Source organism: Protopterus annectens, chromosome 12.part0, assembly GCF_019279795.1.
Source record: "Protopterus annectens isolate FY-2018-M chromosome 12.part0, PAN1.0, whole genome shotgun sequence".
Taxonomy (NCBI): Eukaryota; Metazoa; Chordata; order Ceratodontiformes; family Protopteridae; genus Protopterus; species Protopterus annectens.
This window is the reverse complement of record NC_056746.1, coordinates 1,524,396,993-1,524,417,361: the sequence shown is the minus strand read 5'-3', so window position 1 is coordinate 1,524,417,361 and position 20,369 is coordinate 1,524,396,993. Positions and strand designations below refer to the sequence as shown.

The 20,369-nt window shown below is 40.3% G+C and overlaps 1 protein-coding gene across 2 annotated transcripts in view; it reads right to left on the bottom strand.

Annotated features, from left to right (window-relative positions):
* Positions 1–460: 460 nt before the first annotated feature.
* XYLT2 (xylosyltransferase 2) overlaps positions 461–20,369 on the bottom strand; it is a 1,085,626-nt gene continuing 1,065,717 nt past the window's right edge. For both annotated transcript variants that reach the window (XM_044090487.1, XM_044090488.1), the window contains exon 11: positions 461–1,777. In XM_044090487.1, coding sequence (XP_043946422.1) covers positions 1,461–1,777 — 317 coding nt within the window. In that variant the 3' untranslated portion in view covers positions 461–1,460. The remainder of the gene's footprint in view (positions 1,778–20,369) is intronic.

The following is a 20,369-nucleotide window of genomic DNA, read 5'->3' as shown; positions in this document are numbered from 1 at the left end:
GTGGTCTTGAATGGTAAATGTGGAATCACTCAGAAGGCTCAGATTTTTCTGGTGCTGAAATTAAGTGGAATGCTCTGTAACTGCCAGGAGAACTGCAGTATGTGAGCACCGGAAAAGAATGAGGGCACATTGCGGAATGCAAACTCTCCAGATCAGGCACAGAGATAACAACATGGGACCTGAGAAAGCATAATTAACTGTAGAAAGAAGAGGAATGATTTCTAAATATTAACCTGGTACAGAAAGTATTCTTATGTACAATTCATTAACTTCACTGTTTTATGCAAGAGTTTAATACAGTGGTTCTTATAACTGAAAATCTCTTACACTTAATGTGAGCAAATACAATGAAAGCCAACACACACACACACACACACACACACACACACACACACACACACGCACATTTGGAATGATGATGCTGAATGCTGTTAGAAAAAAGGCGAGTTTCACTGTGTGGTTCAGTGGAAATAAAAGACGTAACTAGGTTTTTGATGCAGGCCAATAAAGACCTTAAAACATCCCTAATCATTTTATTAGCACAGACTTCATTTGTTTTATGATCAGCATATAATGGAAGCACTGACTTTATGTTGACTTCAGGTAATTGTGTCACACACATATGTAAACAATACAAAAATGTCACTATCTGTAAATGAAAAATAAAAAACAAAAACTGCTATTTGAAATTCAGCTTATTGCAGTGGCAGCACAAGGCAAGTGCCTCACCTGAATCCACTACTATTCTTTGCCACATGCAGCCATTCCCATCAAGCTTAGGGACAACTATGTCAGATTTTGTCCTCAACTGCTTACAGAGGTAACAATGACATGAAGAGTCAGAGTGCACACAGCACTGTGCTTTGGTTTTTAGTTCTTCCAAAGACTGTCAAAGAAATCCACAAGGCCTGAATTTAAAGACACACCCATTGTTTAAAAAAAAAACCTCTTAAAAATCCTCCACACTAACTCACTTAACTCTCTCTCTCTCACACTCCCTCCTTTTTGCACCAATACAACATCAGTTTCTCTTATTGTTTCATCTGTGACTCATGCAAAACTTAAGAGCACTGCCTCCTGGGACGTGTGTCTTAAAAGATCACACCTGCTCAGAAGCACAACTAAGTTCTGCTCTCAAGCAGCTTTTATGTAATTACTCATGATATTGTCACAAATTGTTTTTAATCCCCAAACTTTTAAAGGGATCAGAATTCCAGGCTGAGTAGCTGATTTCTTCGACTTTCTGAGACATAATCAGAAAGTTTAACTTAGAACACCTTAATTTTCAGAACTCTTTCCAACTTTAAATGTGTGTAAAACCGTTCTCAAGTATCACAAGCTAAAATGCGTTTTTCACGAGAAACATGGTCCAATGAACTGAAAGATGGTGTGCTATCTTAGATCCTTATGATGTGTATCAGAGCAGATTGATCTGCTTCAGTTCATGGTCACCAGTTCTGCTACCGTAATCTCCCATCTGATTTCACAGGTCCCAGTTCAGATTTGGGGTCAGGAGACAATGAACTCCAGCTGGTGCCATTACAAGGCTGCAGAACAGCACAAGTGGAGGAAGAAGCACACAAGTCAGCAGCAGACCAAAACTGGCTAATACTATGGTCCACCCAGTCCTGTAAAGGCTTCCCCACCAGTCTAGAATTCCGTAGTTCCTTTTCTGTGGCAGAGTCTGACCTAGGAAGGTTTAAAATTTTGCCAAGCCCTTGGAAGTTTTGATCCATGTACTCCATCTGTGCAGGGCCAGCATGTAACCAAAGATCATCTGCAGAAAAAAACAAAACAAAAAAATTAGTCCAACTATAATGACACTGCTGGAAATATGTATCAGCTATGATGTTACAGCTCTGATTTTTAACTGTACGTCACAAAAAAGTAGGTGAACTTTTTTTTTTTTTTTTAACTGCAAATTGCAATCCTTTTGTTTCACAACTAAAAGTGTCTGGTTAGTTTGCAGATGCTAACCTCTGCTAGAATGGTAAACAGCTTCATAACAGATCAGCTTTAGCTTTCACTTAAGAAGGTACCTTTGCAATACTGGCATGGCCTGACCTGACCTAATGAAGGAATAAGAATAAAAAAATAAACCAGTTCTAAGGCCATATATGTCTGGGTTCCTGCAACCACATGGCAAATGGAGAAATGTCCCTCCATTTCTTCAATAACACAGACAAAAGAAGTTATGTACTTACCATAACATTCCATCTGTGTTGTCCATTTTCATTCTTCCTCAACTATTGGGTTCAGATCCAATCCATCGGATCCGACTCAGTCATTGGTAAAGCTTGTGGCAGCAAAAAACTCTCAAGCTTCTCCTTTACCCGTAATGCTCCAATCCCAAGTACCTCAGATCTTGTTTGCTGACTTACTAGAAATGAAATATTTGTAGACAAATAGGAAGAAAATGATATCATAAAAGACAATAATGTCCATAAACCACTTATTCTTCCAGGAGTTTAGAAAGGACGGGGGATGGTTGGTGGAGAGATGAGGAAGAATCAAAATGGGCAACACAAATTGAACATTATGGTGAGTACATAACTTCTTTATCTGATGTCAATTTTCATTCCATCCTCAACTGATGGGACACAGTCCCCAGCTACCTAAAATTCCAGGTAGACTCGAAAGGATATACCCAAGCACAGCTAAACCAAATGATGCTCTACCTCTGGAGACCAAATCCAATTAGTAATGAGTAACAAAGGTATGGGGAGTGGCCCAAGTTGCTGTAGCACAAATATCATCCAAGAACATTCTAGATTAAAAAACTAAGGAAGTTGCCATGGATCTAGTTGAACAGGTCCATAATGCTTTTGGTAAGGTAATGCCAAATTTACTGTAAATAAATGAAATACAAATCTGTCAGCTAGCTGGCTAAAGTTACTTTGGCTACTGGTTTAGCCAATTTTACTTCTGCAAATGAGACAAACAATTGGTCAGATTTTCTGATGTCTTTTGTTCTATTTAAGTAAAAGCGCAACTGTCTGTGAACATCCAATAAATGTAACATGCATTCGCTCGTTAGCGAATTTAAGAAAGAATACTAGAAAATTAATGGATTGATTTATATTTGATTCCAGCACCACCTTAGGAAGAAAGGATGTATTAGTCCATAAGGTAATTCTATCCTTGTGAAAAATCAAGTATGCAGGTTTTGAGGACAAGGCTTGAATCTCAGAAATTCATCTGGTAGAAGTAATAGCTACCAGAAAAAGTGTCTTCCAAGAAAGGTATTTAAGGTCACACTTAGCTACTGGTTTGAAGGGGGAATGAATGAGAGCTTGCAGTACCAGATTCAGGTCCCAGGGGGAGAAGGGTCTTTAAAAGGAGGTCTTAGAAGAAGAGTCCCTCTCAAAAAGGGTTTGCAGAGCTTATGAAAAGCAACTGAGGAACCCTTAAATTCAATGTGAAAATTTGATATAGCTGCCAACTGAACTGTTGAGGAACTAGCTTTTTTAAAAAGCATAGCCAAAAATTCCAGGATGTTATGTATGGCAGCTGAAAAATGATCAGCATTATTTTGGAGAGCTCAGTGAACAAAACTTTTTCATTTACTGGAGTAGAGCTTTCATGTAGAGGGTTTTTGGGAAGATAAAAGTATATTTCAGACAGGTGAAGAGAGCATAGGCTGTCTGGCTATTAATGGAATTGGAAAAGTCAGGATGCCAGCCTGAGGTTTGACAAGTCTGGATGAATCATGACCGTCAGATGAGACAGAAGGTCTATAAGTCAGGCCAAAGGAAGGAGAATCAAACCTGTCAAGCCCTGTAAGATGCAATGAGAATGACTTTGCTACTCAACATGGCAGTTTTCTGTAGGAATTTTGGAATCAGAGGAATTGGAGGTTAAGCGTAAAGTAGACCAGGGGGGACAAGTGTAAACAACAGCATCCTTTGGTGATCCTCCCTGTGGAGGGATTAGGGCTAAGTAGCTGCTGCATTTTTTGTTTAGGAGAGAGGCAACATGACTGCAGCAAGGCTGGCCCAAATAAGGGAAAATTATTTTCATTACTTTATTGTTGAGAGACCACTCGTGAGGCAGTTTGTCTGTTACCATAATGGACTTCCCCGGAATCTGCGTTGTTATGAGAAAGGGTTGGATGAGATCCCCCATCGCCACACTCTGAGCGTTTCTTGACACAAGGGATAAGACCTGGTTCCTCCAAGTTTGTTGATATACCAAACTACTTACATATTTTCCATCTGAACTGCAATTGTCCCCAGAGAAAAAGCATTCTGAAAGGCTTGCAATGCTAAAAGCACTGTTGTCCTCTCTAGGACATTGACATGCAAGTTGGCCTCTTTGGGGGACAAGTGTCTTGGACTGTTTTCCCCATAAAATGCCTCCTCACCCCAACTGGGAAGTGTCCATGGTCACAATGGCCTTGGGATGAGGGGGAATGAATGGACTACATGCATGGATGATTCGTACTGGGGCTGACATGGGTCAGTAAAGTATCGATCATTGTGTTGCTAGCATCCACGGAAGGATCCTCATGTAAAATCTGGCTAAAGGTACTAGTGCTATAGCCACTGACACTGTTTCTAGAACTTGCAGGACTAAGCAGGCTGAAATCCTGGTACTGCAGATTATTTTTCTGACCTGTGACCTTTTAATCTGAACCCTTGAAAAAGGTAGTGAGACTTATTATTGACTTTGTGTTGAACAGTGCTCCTATAAACTCCAAATTCGGGGTTGTGTCTAGTTGAGACTTGTCAGTTTATGGGTACCCCCAGGTGAAAACATGTCTGGAAAATCTGATCTCTTGCCCTTGTTACCTGCTGTCTGGTCGGGAAGGTAATTAGCCAGTTGTCAAGATATGGAAACATCTTTGCAGTCTCAAGTGAGCTGTTATTACTGCCATACTTTTGATAAACATCCCGGGGCTGTGGTGAGACCAAAAGGCAGAACTCTGAACTGGTAATGACTAGCTCCTAGCTGGAAGCGTAAATATCTTCTGGATTGCCTGTTCATCTGTATGTGATACTATGCATCCTGAAGGTCTATCGAGCACATCCAGTCATCCATACCCAAAAAAAGGGAGAATGGACTGACCCATGACCATCTGGAACTCGGTGTGTCAAACTGACTTGTTCAAGTTGCTGAGACCCAAAATTGGTCTTCAGTCCTCTATTTTATTTGGCACTAAAAAGAATCTTGAGTAAGTTCCAGATTCTAGTTTGTCTGGTGGGACCTCTTGGATGACTCTTTTCTAGTAGCTTTTGCACCTGAATTGCTGCTTCTTCCCTGTGACTGGGTAGAACTTTGGGGATTTTTCTTGAACTGGAGGAGGAGAGGAAAATGGTATTATATAAGCTCAGGAAATAATCCTCTGCCCCCAAGTACGTGTTGTTATTTCTAGCCAGGCTCTCTGCTGCAGGGAAGTAGACACCCGACTGACTCCAGAGAAGGGCAATCAGGCCTCCTTTCAGACTGAATTTCTGGACCCCTGGTTTTGCAGGCCACCTCTGATGCAGGGGCAGCATCTACCATTAGAGTTCTCCCCTCTACCCCTACGGGAAACTTCCTCCCAGTGTGTTCTGGAAAGATCCCTGGGACTTTTTGAACCACATCTTTCGACTACCTCATTGATTCCTGGAAAAGCATCTTTGAGGTGTCAAAAACTGTACGCCCATGGCAGACAGGGTCTTTCCATCCTTTTCACACCTGGATAGTGTGTCTTTCACTATTGGGCCAAAGACATGCCGTCAAAAGCAGCACTGATGAACAAAGACTTGAAGGGCTCCGCAAAATCACAAAAGTGCATTCAGGCATGCCTCCTGATGAAAATGCCAGAATCCACTGCCCTTGAGGTTCCTTTGGCTACATGTGAAATGAGCCTCATGGATGAGCTGGAAATATGAAAATTAGGAGGAACAAATACCCCAAGACTGCATGAAGCAGCAACCAAATGTGGGGCATATGGACAGTGTCCCTACATATCTAACAAGGAATTTATTTATATAAAGGCAAGGGATAGTTTCATTGAGGCTACCACCTTCTCAAACTATAATAGTGCAGGGGTAGTTTATTTTGTTGAGTGTAAGGGTTGTGACACTTTATGTAGGAAAAACTACACATAAACTTAGAAAGAGAGTATATGAACATCTTTATGATGTCCAGAGGAAAGATATAAAGAATGTGTTATATAAACACACACTAGAACACAAATAAGCTGGTTTTAGCTTTTTTGTTTTAGAAGTAACAACTCGGGATCCAAGAGGGAGACCATGGGAGATTACATTTGAAAACAGGGAGGTCTACTGGCAACTGATTTTAGAGGCCAACAGACCACCGGGTATAAATGAAAATATATCCCTGGCCCCTGTTTTAAAATTAAGAGCTGCTAGACTTTAAGATTCCATTTTTACTATTAGGCGGAAAATATGCTCCCTATTATTCCATGTATTTTATTTTACTTACATTTTAATATAATTTATAAAGTGTATAGATTTTACTGGACATTTTGGAAAAAAATGTTTTGCATTTCCTGTGATGGAATGGTATGCCTTTGAAACATATAATTTATTTATACTGCAGCTTCTAGATGGCAGTGTTGTCAAAGGAGTGACTGAGTTACCTTTTAGGATACATTTATTTAAATCTGTTAAGCATTCTAAAAGTTTTATTTTTGATATCTATTTTTAAAAGTTTTATTAACCGGTCCCCTCTATTCTGTCTTTTTAACATGACATGTTTTAATTTATTGCATAGGTTATTTATTCACAAGCATAAATTTTCTTTGTTATACTAAATCATATCTAGGGCAAGTTAGAGAACGTAAATATAGAATTAGTTAATTGGTTACTTACTTTATTACACTGGTGATGGGAATGGGATATTTAAGAGTATAATTTTCAAAGGAACTGGTATCTGATGAAGCCCTGTTGTTTAAGAAAAAATGCAGAGACTTTGTTGAGCGTTAATAAAACTTTGGTGCAAGAAGTCCCATACTGCTTATTTTGGACAACTGGTGCCTCCGAGTGGTCTATCTAATGAATTGGAAATAGACTGCAGGGTAGCAAACTGAGAAGTAACAGATGACTGTACTTCCTCAGAAAGAGGTCCTGACAGAGTATTTAAAAGTTCCTTAATCAAATTCCTCTGTAACCTTGTGAAATGTGCCAAACAATTCAGTGACTTTAAGAAGGTCACTGAAGCATAGACATGCTTCCCAAACCTGCCCATCTCTCAAAACTCCTTGCTGGGGAGATGAACAGTGGAACTCTCCTCAGCAAGTTCCTTTTTAGTGGTCATTGCCATGACCATGCCTTCAACAGGAACTCCTTTTCCCCAAAATTGCTTGTCCTCTGGTGGTGCCACAATTTTGTCAGGTCTCTGAGGTATTGGTTCAATTGTCAGGATCCTTCCATGCCACTAAGAGATCAACTGAATGAGCTTGTTGGTGGGCAGAGTCACATAGGAGGTAGGCCAGTACCGAAAGCCTCCAGGAATACAGACTCCTCAGATAAAGGGTTGCTGGACTTCCAGCCACCTCTATGTTTAAGTATTTCAAGGATGTCTCAAATGAGACATCTTCAATAGGTGGCGGTGGGGATCCTTCACCCTCATCGAAGTCTGTACCTTCTGTGATAGACTCCTCTGGGGAATTTAAGTACTTCCTCTTACGTGTCTTCTAAGGGACCTCCTCAATGGGAAGTTTTGGGGAGGTATCATAAGAAGTTGGGCTATCCAGTTGGGAAGCCTGGGCTTTCAGTACTGACTGTCCCTGTGGAAAAGAGGAGTAAGACTCTGAGTGCACAGACATCAAGGCTGTAGACTGAGGATCCAAGGGGGTAGGAATTGTGTAGCTGAGACAGACCATGCTCTCTCCACAGCTTCAAAAGCAGACCTCCTCAGACAGGGAGAGGACCTTGGATCCAAAAAGGTAAGCTTTTGGACTGTTGTCCCTCCCTGCTCCAAGGACAATCCTCTGGAGGCAGAAGCCAGAGCTCTCCAGATTCGACTGAACCAAAATGCTCAGAGTGAACTTCAGATCTGAGGATAGAGTATCCTTGGATCAGAGTCAGACAGACCCAGACGGCTCGGATACAAGAACTCTGAGACAGTGGAATGAGTCAGAAGAGGAACCGTAAGAGGGGGTGTGACAGAACATCAGGCCTCCTGACCTGAAGGGGTAGGTGCCGAAGGGGCACCCATCACAGTCTGCACTGAAATAATTCTTCTCACCACTTTCTCCACATCTTCTTCTATTAAGATCCTGGAAGAACGAGTGGAAAATCCCAAAGGGGACCTAGGTCTCTTCAAAAAGGGAACTGGATCTCCTGAAGGGGAATATCTAGTCCTTGGAAGGTAAACAATACTGGATGAAGTAGTTGAAGTCTTACCCGATATGCCTTTTTTCTTCTATTTTGGATCCAATGAGGTTGAATCTGATGAATTCCTTTTTGAAGATTAGATCAAAAAATGTCTTTTTCCCTTTAGGATCTGAAGAAGTTGGATCAGGAGGAGGTCTTTGTCTTGGTTGCTGCGAAACTTTACAGAGGTAGAAGGGCTCGGAGGAAGAGATTTAGATCTTTGAGATTTTTTTTTTAGATATAGCTCCAAATAAACCCTTTCCAAAAGAAGAAGGTAGAAGACCTTTCAATATCAACTTATTCTTTCTCTCTACTAGGGCTCTAGGATTAAACCAGTGTCAGATAGAGCAATATTCTTGTAAATGGAGAAGGCCCAAGCAATACACACACAAAGCAAGGGCATCTGATAATGGAATCTTGTGCTTGCACTTAAGACATTTTTTGAATCTACCTGAACTCTTCTTTCTCTGCCATGGTAAGAACAACAGTATTTAAGGAGAAAAATTCAAAAATAAAATGAAAGAGATTTTTTTTATATAAGTGATAGGAAGGAAAAGAATTTACCAGCAATGGTAATAAGTAAAACCACACTGTCTGTAGAGAAAAAGGGAAATTAGCAGCGAAGGTAACAAGTAAACTACACTGAGTTTAGAGAAAAAAAGGGAAAAAAGGAATATAGGAATTTGACAAGTTTTGAAAGAAAAAAATAGAAAATTAAAAACTTTACATATCTGCTCGAGAGTAACTGTTACCATGTCTTTCATGTACAGTGGCAAATGATATCTGTGGTACTTGGGACTGGAGCATTTTGGGTAAGGAAGAAGCCTGAGAGTTTTTGGTTGCCATGAGCTTTAGCAATGGGCAAGCAGGATCCGATGGATCGGATCCAAACCCGTCAGTTGAGGATAAAATGAAAACTCACATCAGACTGTAGGTTTTAACTGTTAACCTAGCTTAACTGCTTTTTATCTTATATCTTCCTACAAGTAAATTATATTTTTGAATATTCTGTCTTCCAGCTTGCTTACCTTAAATTAACAAGAGCCCCTACTAAAAATATGAATTTTTAAATAACTACATAAATATGCTGAAGACATCAAAACAAATGTGCCATGGCCAGCTTTGTGGTGCAGAGGGATAAAGCCCAAATGTGATACAGGCAACCTGAGCTCAACTAGCAGTATAGATGTCTGTATGAGCCTGCCAGGGAGTATAGGAGTGAGCGAGCAGCTGCTATCAGCTCATCCATTCTGTGGGGAATGAGATGGATCTGGCTTGCCACTTTGGAGATACCTTGTGGAAGCACTAGGCATTGCACCTGAGGAGCCTCTCTGAACATGCACTTTCTGCATGCATGTAAGGTGGAACAGTGTATGCTGGCATGCTTCCTGAAGCTGGCAGTATCAAAGTTGAGCTCTTTGAGCCACCACATGGAGGGAGGGAGGGAATGATCCAATGAGGGAATGTAGTACACTCCACCAGATCTGGTAGGGTGGTGTGCTCCCTGCTACCAAGACTCTTGCCGTGAGGGGAAAACAAACAGGCTAATAAGGCACCTTGGTCAGGAAAGAATGGATTTAAGAACTCTTGCCTAGTCCAGGGATGCCTTACTGTCAATCCCCTTCCGCCTGATGGAACAAATGGGTCAATTAGGTGAAGGCAGTGAAACAAAACAATGAAGAGCTGAACCATTGGCCATTCAATCCTTGTTAAGATTTGGGTGTGTCTGTTCTGTTCCTAAAACTCCATGCAATACTTAAGGGCAAGGACCACTCAAGTTCAAGGCAGTTTTTTCTCTCCTTCAATCAGTGCAGTACATCAAGCAATACTTACTGAAAATCGTAAGCTAGCAGTCAGTTGTGACATACATCTCATGTACCCTAAGAAATTTATTTATAACCTTTGGTAGCCAGGTTTGCCATTACTGGCCTTAGTGCATTTACATACGGGACCCAGGAAGAAAAGCTCCACTAATACAACAAAATAGCCTGTTTACAATGATATATAGCCAACCATCCATCAACCCCTTTCCCCCCTTATTCTACAATGATCTATACAACAAAAAAATCTTAAAGATTACAACAACTAAAAATGCTATACAGTGGTTCAAAGGCTTATGATTTAAAAGACACTGTTTTTACATACAGCTGCATAGGAATGCAGAACTCAGTTGTTTAGAATATGGTACGTTATAAATACAGTATGCATTGTTACATAAAAGACACTAAAATGTCTCAAAAATTAATCAGATTACATTTTTAACAAAAAGCACACTACAATAATGATTTTGATAAAAAAAAAATATGAAGAGTAAATAGAGTAAAGGGGGTTTCTGAAAGAGAAAAACTACTGAGCAAAGTGGTTATCCCTAAAGTATCCATTTGAAAAAAAAAAACAAGAATATGAAAGGAAAGAATACTTGAGAGAGGAAAAGAGGATTGAAACAAGAAGAGGAGAAACGAAAAAGCAGCATGAAGATCTTATCTATGGAAGGATAAGAGTCAGCCAGCCACACAGTGGTTTGTTTACCTTCCTGGCTGAAATAGGTGTGTTTGGGGGGGGGGGGGTTATGGGTTACAATAACAGACGGAAACCAGGAAATAATGCTGCCATGCAGGTTTTCCAATTTAAATTTGGTACACAAAAGTTAAGAAGCAAATCTCAAGACAGCCATATGGAAGAAGTAGGGGTTGGCAGCAAATCAGTAACAACATGGACAGAAAAAATGTTGATGAACAAGTGAGTTTCATAATTTACTTGTAAAATGTGTTCAATCCCTAACGGGCCGAATCAGAACATGGACTCCATAACTAATTGACTAGCAGAATGAAAGCCAACCCATGAATCAAAGGCAACTGTCAATACTTCGGATATCAACTGGGAGTTGAAATATAAAGTCTATGACAGATACAATGGAAGTGCAAGTATGCGTCATGGCATAGAATAAACAGGACCATCAGGAAAAAGACAATACCAAGCTTGTGTGCATATAATCATCTCCAGAGTTGTATGAAACTAAATGCCACCAATCATGTTTTCTCTTAAATTATTTTTATGTTAAGAAAAGTGTAGCAAACCGGTACAGTATATCACATATGCTGCGTTACATATGCTCATACAGCAATGATACAGTGATTAATCTCACTGTCATGCAAATATGTTGCTTAGATGTGGTGAGTAAGTTGCAAGGCTGATTAACTTTTCCGTGTGTGAAGACATTCAAGCAATTTCTTTGCTGCTTTCACCTGTAATGTTTGTGTATTACTACTGTTGCATGCCACTGCATAGACAAAATGCAGATCAGGTTTTATCTGACCCTAAAGAAGCTCTAACTGCAGCTGACTGGTCAGAGCCCTGAACTTCAACTTGCTGACTTATTACAGTAATGCAGGGACAGCAGAACTGGAGAAAAGTTTAGGATACGATGAAAACATTTTTCAAATTTTGACTCAAATATCCTTCAAATAATTAAAAAAAAACATATGAAGAGAGCAATGTGTTTATAATGTTTTACTGTGATCTAAGTGTACAGCTGCCTTAATGTGTGTGCTCTTTAGATACATGTGAGATGTCATAGTATTTAAACTGCTGTTATAGAAATAATGACAAGCTCTAAAGCTATAATGTTTGCGGGATAGAATACTATGTTCGGCTAGATTATTGATTACTGTTACACACTACTAACTTAACTACCTCAGTAATTGGGTCCAGTATACTGTCAGTACAATCCCTTTCAATTGATCAGCTTATTTTATTACAGCAATTACTCTGCTACCTTTCCACACCCAGACATCTTATCTTCTATAAGACTCATATTTACTAATGTATGTAACAGGGCAATGAAATTACAAATATTACAGGATATAACAACTGGTCAGCTGTAAAGTCTTGCACAGGATACTACAGCTAGCCAGCATCCAAAGATTCAGGGCACCTTCCAAGCGCCCAGACTGTTAGCTTGAGCTGAGCTAACTACAAGTCTTGTCTGGGTGCTAAAGCCTTCAGAGCTTTCATGCTAACTGACAGACAGACTAAACCCCGAGAGGATATTGCTGGGAAAGGAAAAAAAGATATGTCCACATCCTGGCATATAAGATATAAAAACAAGGGAAAATTGAGGGAGTGGCTACTACAGCAGTGATCATTTGCATATCTACTGTTATGGCAAGGATACTTGCATAACTGTACTATGTTCATCATATTGACTGCTGCTGCAGTAGCCATGGCTATATGGGTAGACTACCAGTAGTTATGAAAACTGGGAGGAGGGGAGTGATTCCTAAGCCCCTGGAGAATGGTCCTAACAAAGCCTGTCCTAGACCTGGAAAAAGAAAACAGCTTGTAGTGCTTTGTAAACTTATGCACAGAGGAATAAGTTACTGCTTCTAAAATAGTTTTAGAGTACAACCCTTTCCAAAAAGCCACTGATGAAGCCACAGCCCTGGCAGAGTTTTTGACCCAGGCTGGAACAGTTTTGCTGTGGTGGGAATAACAGAAGCTAACAGACTAAAACAACCATTTGGAAATAGTCTGTTTTGACACAGGTTGTCCCTTCTTACCTTCACTAAAAATGAATAATTAATCAGAAGATGTCCTTACATTCACCGCTGCAGTATTCACAACTTATGTGGTTCCCTGCCATGAAGCCCATTGTCCGGCCAGTCTACCATTGCTTTAAGGTATGCTGAACATCATCTACATACTTCTCTGAAACACAGGGCATAAAGGTGACCTTCAGGCTTACCATCCTCAGAACTGATTGCCCCCGTAGGAATAGGAGTCCAAGGAAAACCAAAAAGAGCCTGCACATCCACATGTATGGCCTCTTATTAAGAGCTACTTTCAAAAAATATTTTGACACGAGTCTGCACTGCAAGAGGGGGATCCATGGGCAGACTTGCTGAAATGGACGAGGGATGAATCTTAAAAGAGTAAGACAGGCCATAGGATAGTAGCTCACAAAAACAAAACCAGAGGAACAACAGTATTGAATGGGTGCGGATTATTTTGTTGGCACCAACTAGAAATCCTTTTCCATTTGCTAATACAGGATTTTCTCAGAGCAGTATTTCTTACCTTCATTAGCTAAAAGGTATTATGACACTATCAATATCTAAAATATAATACAATATAATATAACATAATATTATATTATATTGAATGTCTATCTATAAGCAGTCAGTTGAGGTTGGGATATATCAAACACCCCTTTCTTGTGGGATTAAATTCAGTTTATGTAGAGTTTTGTGGTTAACTTCCCTTGGCAAGGGAGAATCACTGTTGCCTGGTCCAGGAAGAAGTCACCACAATATTCAAGTGTACTCTAGATATCAGTGGAAAATCATACAGGAATGAATGTGTCCTATACATGGAAAAGGAAAAAGGCATAATTTTTTTTCTTGCATGGAGTCCTGGAACAGAAATTTGCTGTTTGGAAAAGAGGCAAAAAGGTCTACCTTTGCTGTTCCCCAAAGATGGGATAATTAATGGAAGAGTGAATGAGCTTCCACTCCTGAGGGTCTGCTTTGGTCCTGCTCAGCTTGACTGCCATGTAATTTTGCTCTGAAGGAATGCAAGATGGCTACAGAGTAAGACTTTGCTGTAAAGCTATATCCTTTGCTAACATGGCTTGTCTGCATAGGTAGTAAAATCTGCCCACCTCTTCTTTTTTATGTACCACACCACTGTGGTATTGTCTAAACAGATCCTGAGGACCACAGGTTATTCAAAGAGTTGAAAGCCTTTATAAGAGCTAACATCTATTTTTTTCTGTTTGTGTGTCTTGGTCTGTCTTTTTTGTCTCAAAGACCCTGCACTTTTATTACCAATGTCACAGCATCCCAAGCAAAGTCAAAAGCATTTGCAGTGACTGCTTTGGAGCAGGAGAGGAAATGGGACACATGGATTCTGTGAAATTCTATTTCTCCACCAACTCATTTCCTTTTTACAAACCCTAGGACTAGAATTTGAAAGGTCAATGTGGGGTTGACACTGGGACCAAAGACATTTGAAATACCACTGCATCTTTCTCATATGGAGTCTTGAAAGGGGTATTACAAGAATTAGATGCCATGATACTCAAAATCCTGAACTACTCTCTGGCTGAGACAACTAAGTGGAAAACCCCTGGAATAGATCTAAATATACATACAGAAAAGCTCTTTGTACTGAGTTGTCTAACAGGCACCCAGAAATACAATCATGTGTGAGCAAGTCAGAAAATACTTCTGAATGTTCTCTTGGAATCCCAGCCTGTGACTGAGACCTTTTGTCCACTTGAGAGACTCTTGACACTCTGGGGGAAAAAAACTCTGCAAAGATAAGCAAACCATCTAAACATGGAAAGAAAATGGATACCTTGTAGCCTAGAGAGAGCTACTACTGCAGATAGACACTTTGTGATCACCTGGAGCAGTGGACAGCCCAAAGGGCAAGGAGATCAATATAGCATATCATAAGTTATACTAGTACTCTGACAAAATCCCAGCACTACAGGATCTATTCCCACCCTATACTACTACTAGAATGCTAAGATCTAGTAATCAGAACCTCCTAAATGTCAGTAAATATAATAATGATGCTGGGAAATCCCTCTTTAGCTGTTCTATTTCTAAAGCTTGGAATACTTTACCTAGCTACCTGACTTATAACAGCTCTGCCACATAATTTAAAAAAACACTTGAAAGCACATTATATGGACAACTGGTCTTGGTCCTGTGACTCCCCAGGGTGAACAACTAATGAACAAACTAATATCTGCAATTCCTACATTCCTACCCTTTTGTATCATGTACTATAGGCTATTACTATTTGCCATTTCATCCCTACCGAATTATGTTACTCTGAATGTCTTTTTAAATTCATTACTGTATTTATTCCTTACTATCCTATCTTGATCTGTGAGCGCCATGCACTTACCTTTTACTCTCTATATATTGAAATGGCTGTCTAACTTTGTTATATGAGGGTTTTCTTTACTATGTAACTATGTGCTATGCAATGCAATATATTTTCTGTAATACATACTTACTGCTATGTATACTTGTAATCTGCAGCTTTTCTCCCCAGGCCTCTGCTGAAAACGGACCTATGTCCAGTCGGACTATCCTGGCCAAGAAATGTAAAATAATAAAAAATAATAATAATAAAAAAAAAACAAATAAAAAACAAACTCAAAGTGATTTGCATATATTTCTATATAAATTGTGGCATTCAATGAGTCAAGTGCCACAATGTATTTTCTAGCTTGCTTTTCCTTTACTTTTTGGGCCTTTTTTAATAAAAAGCTTTGTAAGATCTTTATTAAACCACAGCCCCAGTCCCTCCCCCCCCGAAAATTAGCTGTAATTGTGATGTTATCATAATGCAACATAAGCTACGTCCATAGACTTCAATGGGGCACCTGGTTGCAACAGATGCTTTGCCTACATCTATGTCAGTGTCACTGATGTTAAACTTCTTTGTTTTTCCTCAGTGATGTCGGTGCATGGAAAATGCAAAGTTTACAGCTGATTTTAAATATGAAGATGAGGAACAAAACACTTTTGTATGGGGGAAAGGGCTGTTCTGGAATTTATGCACTGCATGCTGTAGTGCAAAGGTAGGTTTAAAAACAATGGCAAATCACTTCAATACCTGAAATCTGGATAAATAGGTAAGTGATTATATGCATCTTTTAAATCTATGGTTACTAAAAAACTCAAATAAGGAAGACAGGGTAACAGGTTGTGAAGTGATAGACAGTTGAACTTTGGCATTATCACAAACTGGCTTAGAAAAGAAAGATCCAGAACTGGTCTCCAAGATTATTTTTTCACTAGCACAAGAAACATTCTTGAGTGGATGCCCAAAATGGCTGCACACTGATCAACAGCTTAACTTCAGCTATCCCAGCGTGAAAACAGAAACTGAGAAAAAGAAGCCTGTGAATGTGTCAGTTTGGGTAATATTCAGTTACTGGCTGGTAAATATACTGTCTGGATGCCAGCAACTAAGGATTTTGGAAAACTGAAAGGCAATCAACCAAAAAAGCTGAAGAGAAAACAAAACACTCTCTGGGAAGAATCTTGCAGCTGCTCAGCAAAAATCAGTTCAAGCTTTATCTTTTAGTTCAAGCGATAGTGTCTAGTACTTCAGAGAAAAACAATAAATGAAACATACTCAGAGGTGATTAAAATAAATGAAACACTGAAGGAAAATATCAACAAATAAAAAAAAGCTGGAAAAAATAAAAAGCTTTAACTAGCTAATCAGATGAATTTATAAAATCACAAAAATCAGTGGCTGAAGTGAAGAAAAGGCTGGTTAGGTATGAGGCCACTCAAAAGGAAACACTTCAAAAAATATCAGAATTAGAAGACAAAACACAGAAAAAACATGACATTTTCTGCTGTACCAGAGAAACTGGAAGGAATGGATTGTATTAGTTTTATGAAAGCAATAATGGACTGGTATTCGACAGCAGGATTTGTGACTGAAAGGGCACATTGAGTTTATGCTACAAACATGGTCATGAGAAAACTGACAATATATACATTAATCAGTGGCGGCTGGTGACTTCAAATCAAAGGGGGGCAGCAGGAGACAGCTGGATGGGTGGGGCCAATGGAAAGGGGTGTAACCAACTAGAAAGGGGCGGAGTTAGGCTCAAAAAGTACAGTTGTGTACACTTACCATAAATGTAGATGTTCGAGTGTATTCACTGTTGCAGTCATTACATTTGGGCAATCTGCTGGCAGGTTGCCCTCAGTCGGCCTGAATTCCAAAGTCTTGGATCCTGCGTTGGTTGCTGTCCTCTCTTCCATGACGTCAGGGTTATAAAACATGCAGCTGACGCAATTTTCTTTAGTTTTTCTTGCCCCCAATGTCAGGTGCCCCCAAAAAGTTAGCAATATTATATATATATATATATATATATATATATATATATATATATGCATACATGGATATAAACTTTACCTTCATCTACAAGCAAATATACCATGTAGGTTGTAGAAGATAGTGAAGGAAAGATAAACTTCAGAATAACAGAAGGTAACCTGGACTGCAACAGTGAATACACTTGAACATCTACATTTATGGTAAGTGTACATAACTGTACTATGTTCTTCGTGTTTCACTGTTGCAGTCATTACATTTGGGTAGAATCCCAAAGCTATGGTTGGGAGGCTGGAGCTAAACAGCATTAGGTGTGGCTATAAGGCCCTGCAGCACTGCAGTGGCAAAGCCTGCCCTGGGCTTACAGTAGAGAGGCAAATGGTAGTGTTTTGTAAAGGTGTGAACAGAACTCCAAGTAGCAGCCTCTAGAATGTCTTTGGTTGGTACTCCTCTGAGAAAGGCTGCTGAAGTAGCTGCAGCTCTGGTGGAATGAGACCTAATATCCTTGGGCACAGGTTTACCATGGTGTAAGTAGCAGAAACGGATGCAGTGGCTTATCCACTTTGAAATTGTCTGCTTTGAAATAGCCTTTTCTTCTGATCCTGCAGCATATGACACTAGTAATTGCTCAGTTTTTCTTAGAGCTTTAGTCCTGCTCAAATAGAATCTTAGCTGTCTGTGTACATCCAAGGAATGCAGAATTCTCTCCCCTATGTTCTGCGGATTTGGATAAAAAGTTGGCAGATGAATTGTTTTGTTAAGAGCCATACTGGAAACCACCTTGGGCATAAAAGTAGGATTTGTCCTCAGAGACACCCTGTCCGGGTAAAATATGATAAAAGGCTCTACAGCCATGAGGGCCTGTAGCTCTGATACTCTTCTTGCTGAAGTGATTGCTAGTAACAGAGCGGTCTTCCATGATAAGAACTTTATATCAGCAGTAGCAGCTGGTTCAAATGGAGGCAGGGTGAGCTTTTCCAACACATAATTGAGGTCCCATGCAAGTAATGGTGATCTAGGGGGCCTTAAATCTTTGGCTCCTCTAAGATACTGCTTTAGTAACGGATGAGAAAAGATTGGTGGCTCTGTGTTGTAATGAGCCGAAATGGCAGAGGCATGGATTTTGATTGATGATAAAGATAGGCCTTTGTCAAGCATCTCAGTTAAGTATTGTAATATCGGAGGAATATTTGGTTCTGCTGTATCAGTTCCTTGTGCTCGATTCCAAGCACAGAATCTCTTCCACTTGTCAGCATAAGATCTAGTACTAGGCCTTCTGGCTTCCAAAATGACATCCATCACAGCTTTACTGAGTAGTGTTGTTTGTATGATTACATGATTAGCCATGCTGCCAGGTTTAGAGTCTGTAGTTGATTGTGCAGGATCTGATTGTTTTGCTGGGACAGTATTTGTGGTCTCTGAGGCAAGGACCATACTGGGTATTGAGACAAGTTCCTTAGGATTGGGTACCAGTATTGGCGGGGACAGTCCAGGGCAATTAATATCATCTTTGGCTTCACTTGTCTGACTTTTAGGAGGATCTTGGGTAGAAGAGGCAGAGGAGGAAAGGCATAAACTGAAAGGTTTTTCCAACTGAAGGACAGGGCGTCCGCTATCCATGCTTGTCTGTGATAAGTTCTTGTGCAGAATCTTTTCAATTGATAACTTTGAGGAGAGGCAAATAGAGCTATGTCTGGGCTCCCCCATTTCTCTGTTATCATGCTGAAGACTTGAGGATTTAGTTTCCACTCGTGAGGATCCATAAGGTTTCTGCTTAAATCGTCTGCCAGAGTGTTCTGTTTTCCTGGTAGGAACTGGGCTTGAAGATGTACTTGGTAGGTCAAAACTGTGTCCCACAGTGCCATGGCTAATCTGCAAAGGGGGTATGAGTGTGTGCCCCCTTGCTTGTTTATATACCACATGACTGTGGTGTTGTCCATCTTTATCAGTAGTTATCCTGGATGAAGTAAGGCCATTTTGAACAGCTAGCATCTCTTTCTGGTTGATATGTAGATGCATTTGATTTGGGGCCCGTATGCCCTGAATGCATCTTCCTGCCAAGTGGGCCCCCCAGGCATAATCTGATGCGTCTGTTGTTAAGGTTTGGCTGGCAGGGGGTAGAGTGAAGGGCCGTCCCATGTTTTGGTGACAGGCCTTTGCCCACCACAGAAACTCCTGTTGCAGTAAGGGAATCAGAGGAATCACTGTTTCCAGACTGTGTGAATGTTGACTCCATAAACGTTTTAGGTATCATTGAAGTTTCCTCATATTCAGTCTTGCACATGGAATTAGTATGATGCAGGATGCCATGAAGCCCAGAGCCTGCAGAATTTGCCTTGCAGAAGACTGGGTTTTTGTTGCCATCAGTTTATAAGTAAGTAGTCAGTTGCCTTTGTTTGTCTGGTGTAAGGTAGGCCATCTGGGTAGTTGTATTCAAGCTTGCACCCAGGAATGTTATCTTTTGTGAGGGTACCAGTTGTGATCTTTTTTCATTTATTGTGTACCCTAGGCATGTTAGAAGCCTTTTCACAAACTCCGGGGGTCAAAGAAGAGTGTCCTTGTTCTCTGCTTGAATGAGACAGTCGTCCAAGTAAGGATATATTTGTATACTTCTTTGTCTGCAAAATGCAATTACTGGTGCCAGGCACTTTGTAAAGACCCTGGGCGCAGTAGATAAACCAAAGGGCAGTGCAGAAAATTGGTAATGCATTAAGCCAGCCTTGAATATGAGGTATCTTCTGCACGATTGTCTTATTGGGACATGCAGGTATGCCTCTTTTAGGTCTAATGTCACCAGCCAAACACTCTTGCCCAGCATAGGCAGAAGCTGCTGCAGAGTCAGCATTTTGAATTCTGGAATGTCCAGGTATGTGTTCAAAACTGACAAATCCAGTATTGGCCGCCAGGCCTTGTCCTTTCTGGGTACCAAGAACAGTCTTGAGTAAAAACCTTGTCCTTTTTCCTGTTATGGTACTGGTTGAATGGCCCCCATATCCATGAGGGACATAACCTGTTTCTGTGCCTCTGCCCATTGATTTGTGGGCAGATCTGGCCATCCGTTTGCCACTGGCAGAGTGTGGAAACTGAATCTGTATCCCTGTGGTACTATGTTTAGTACCCACTTGTCCTGGGTTATTAACTGCCAATTTTGAGCATAAAGTG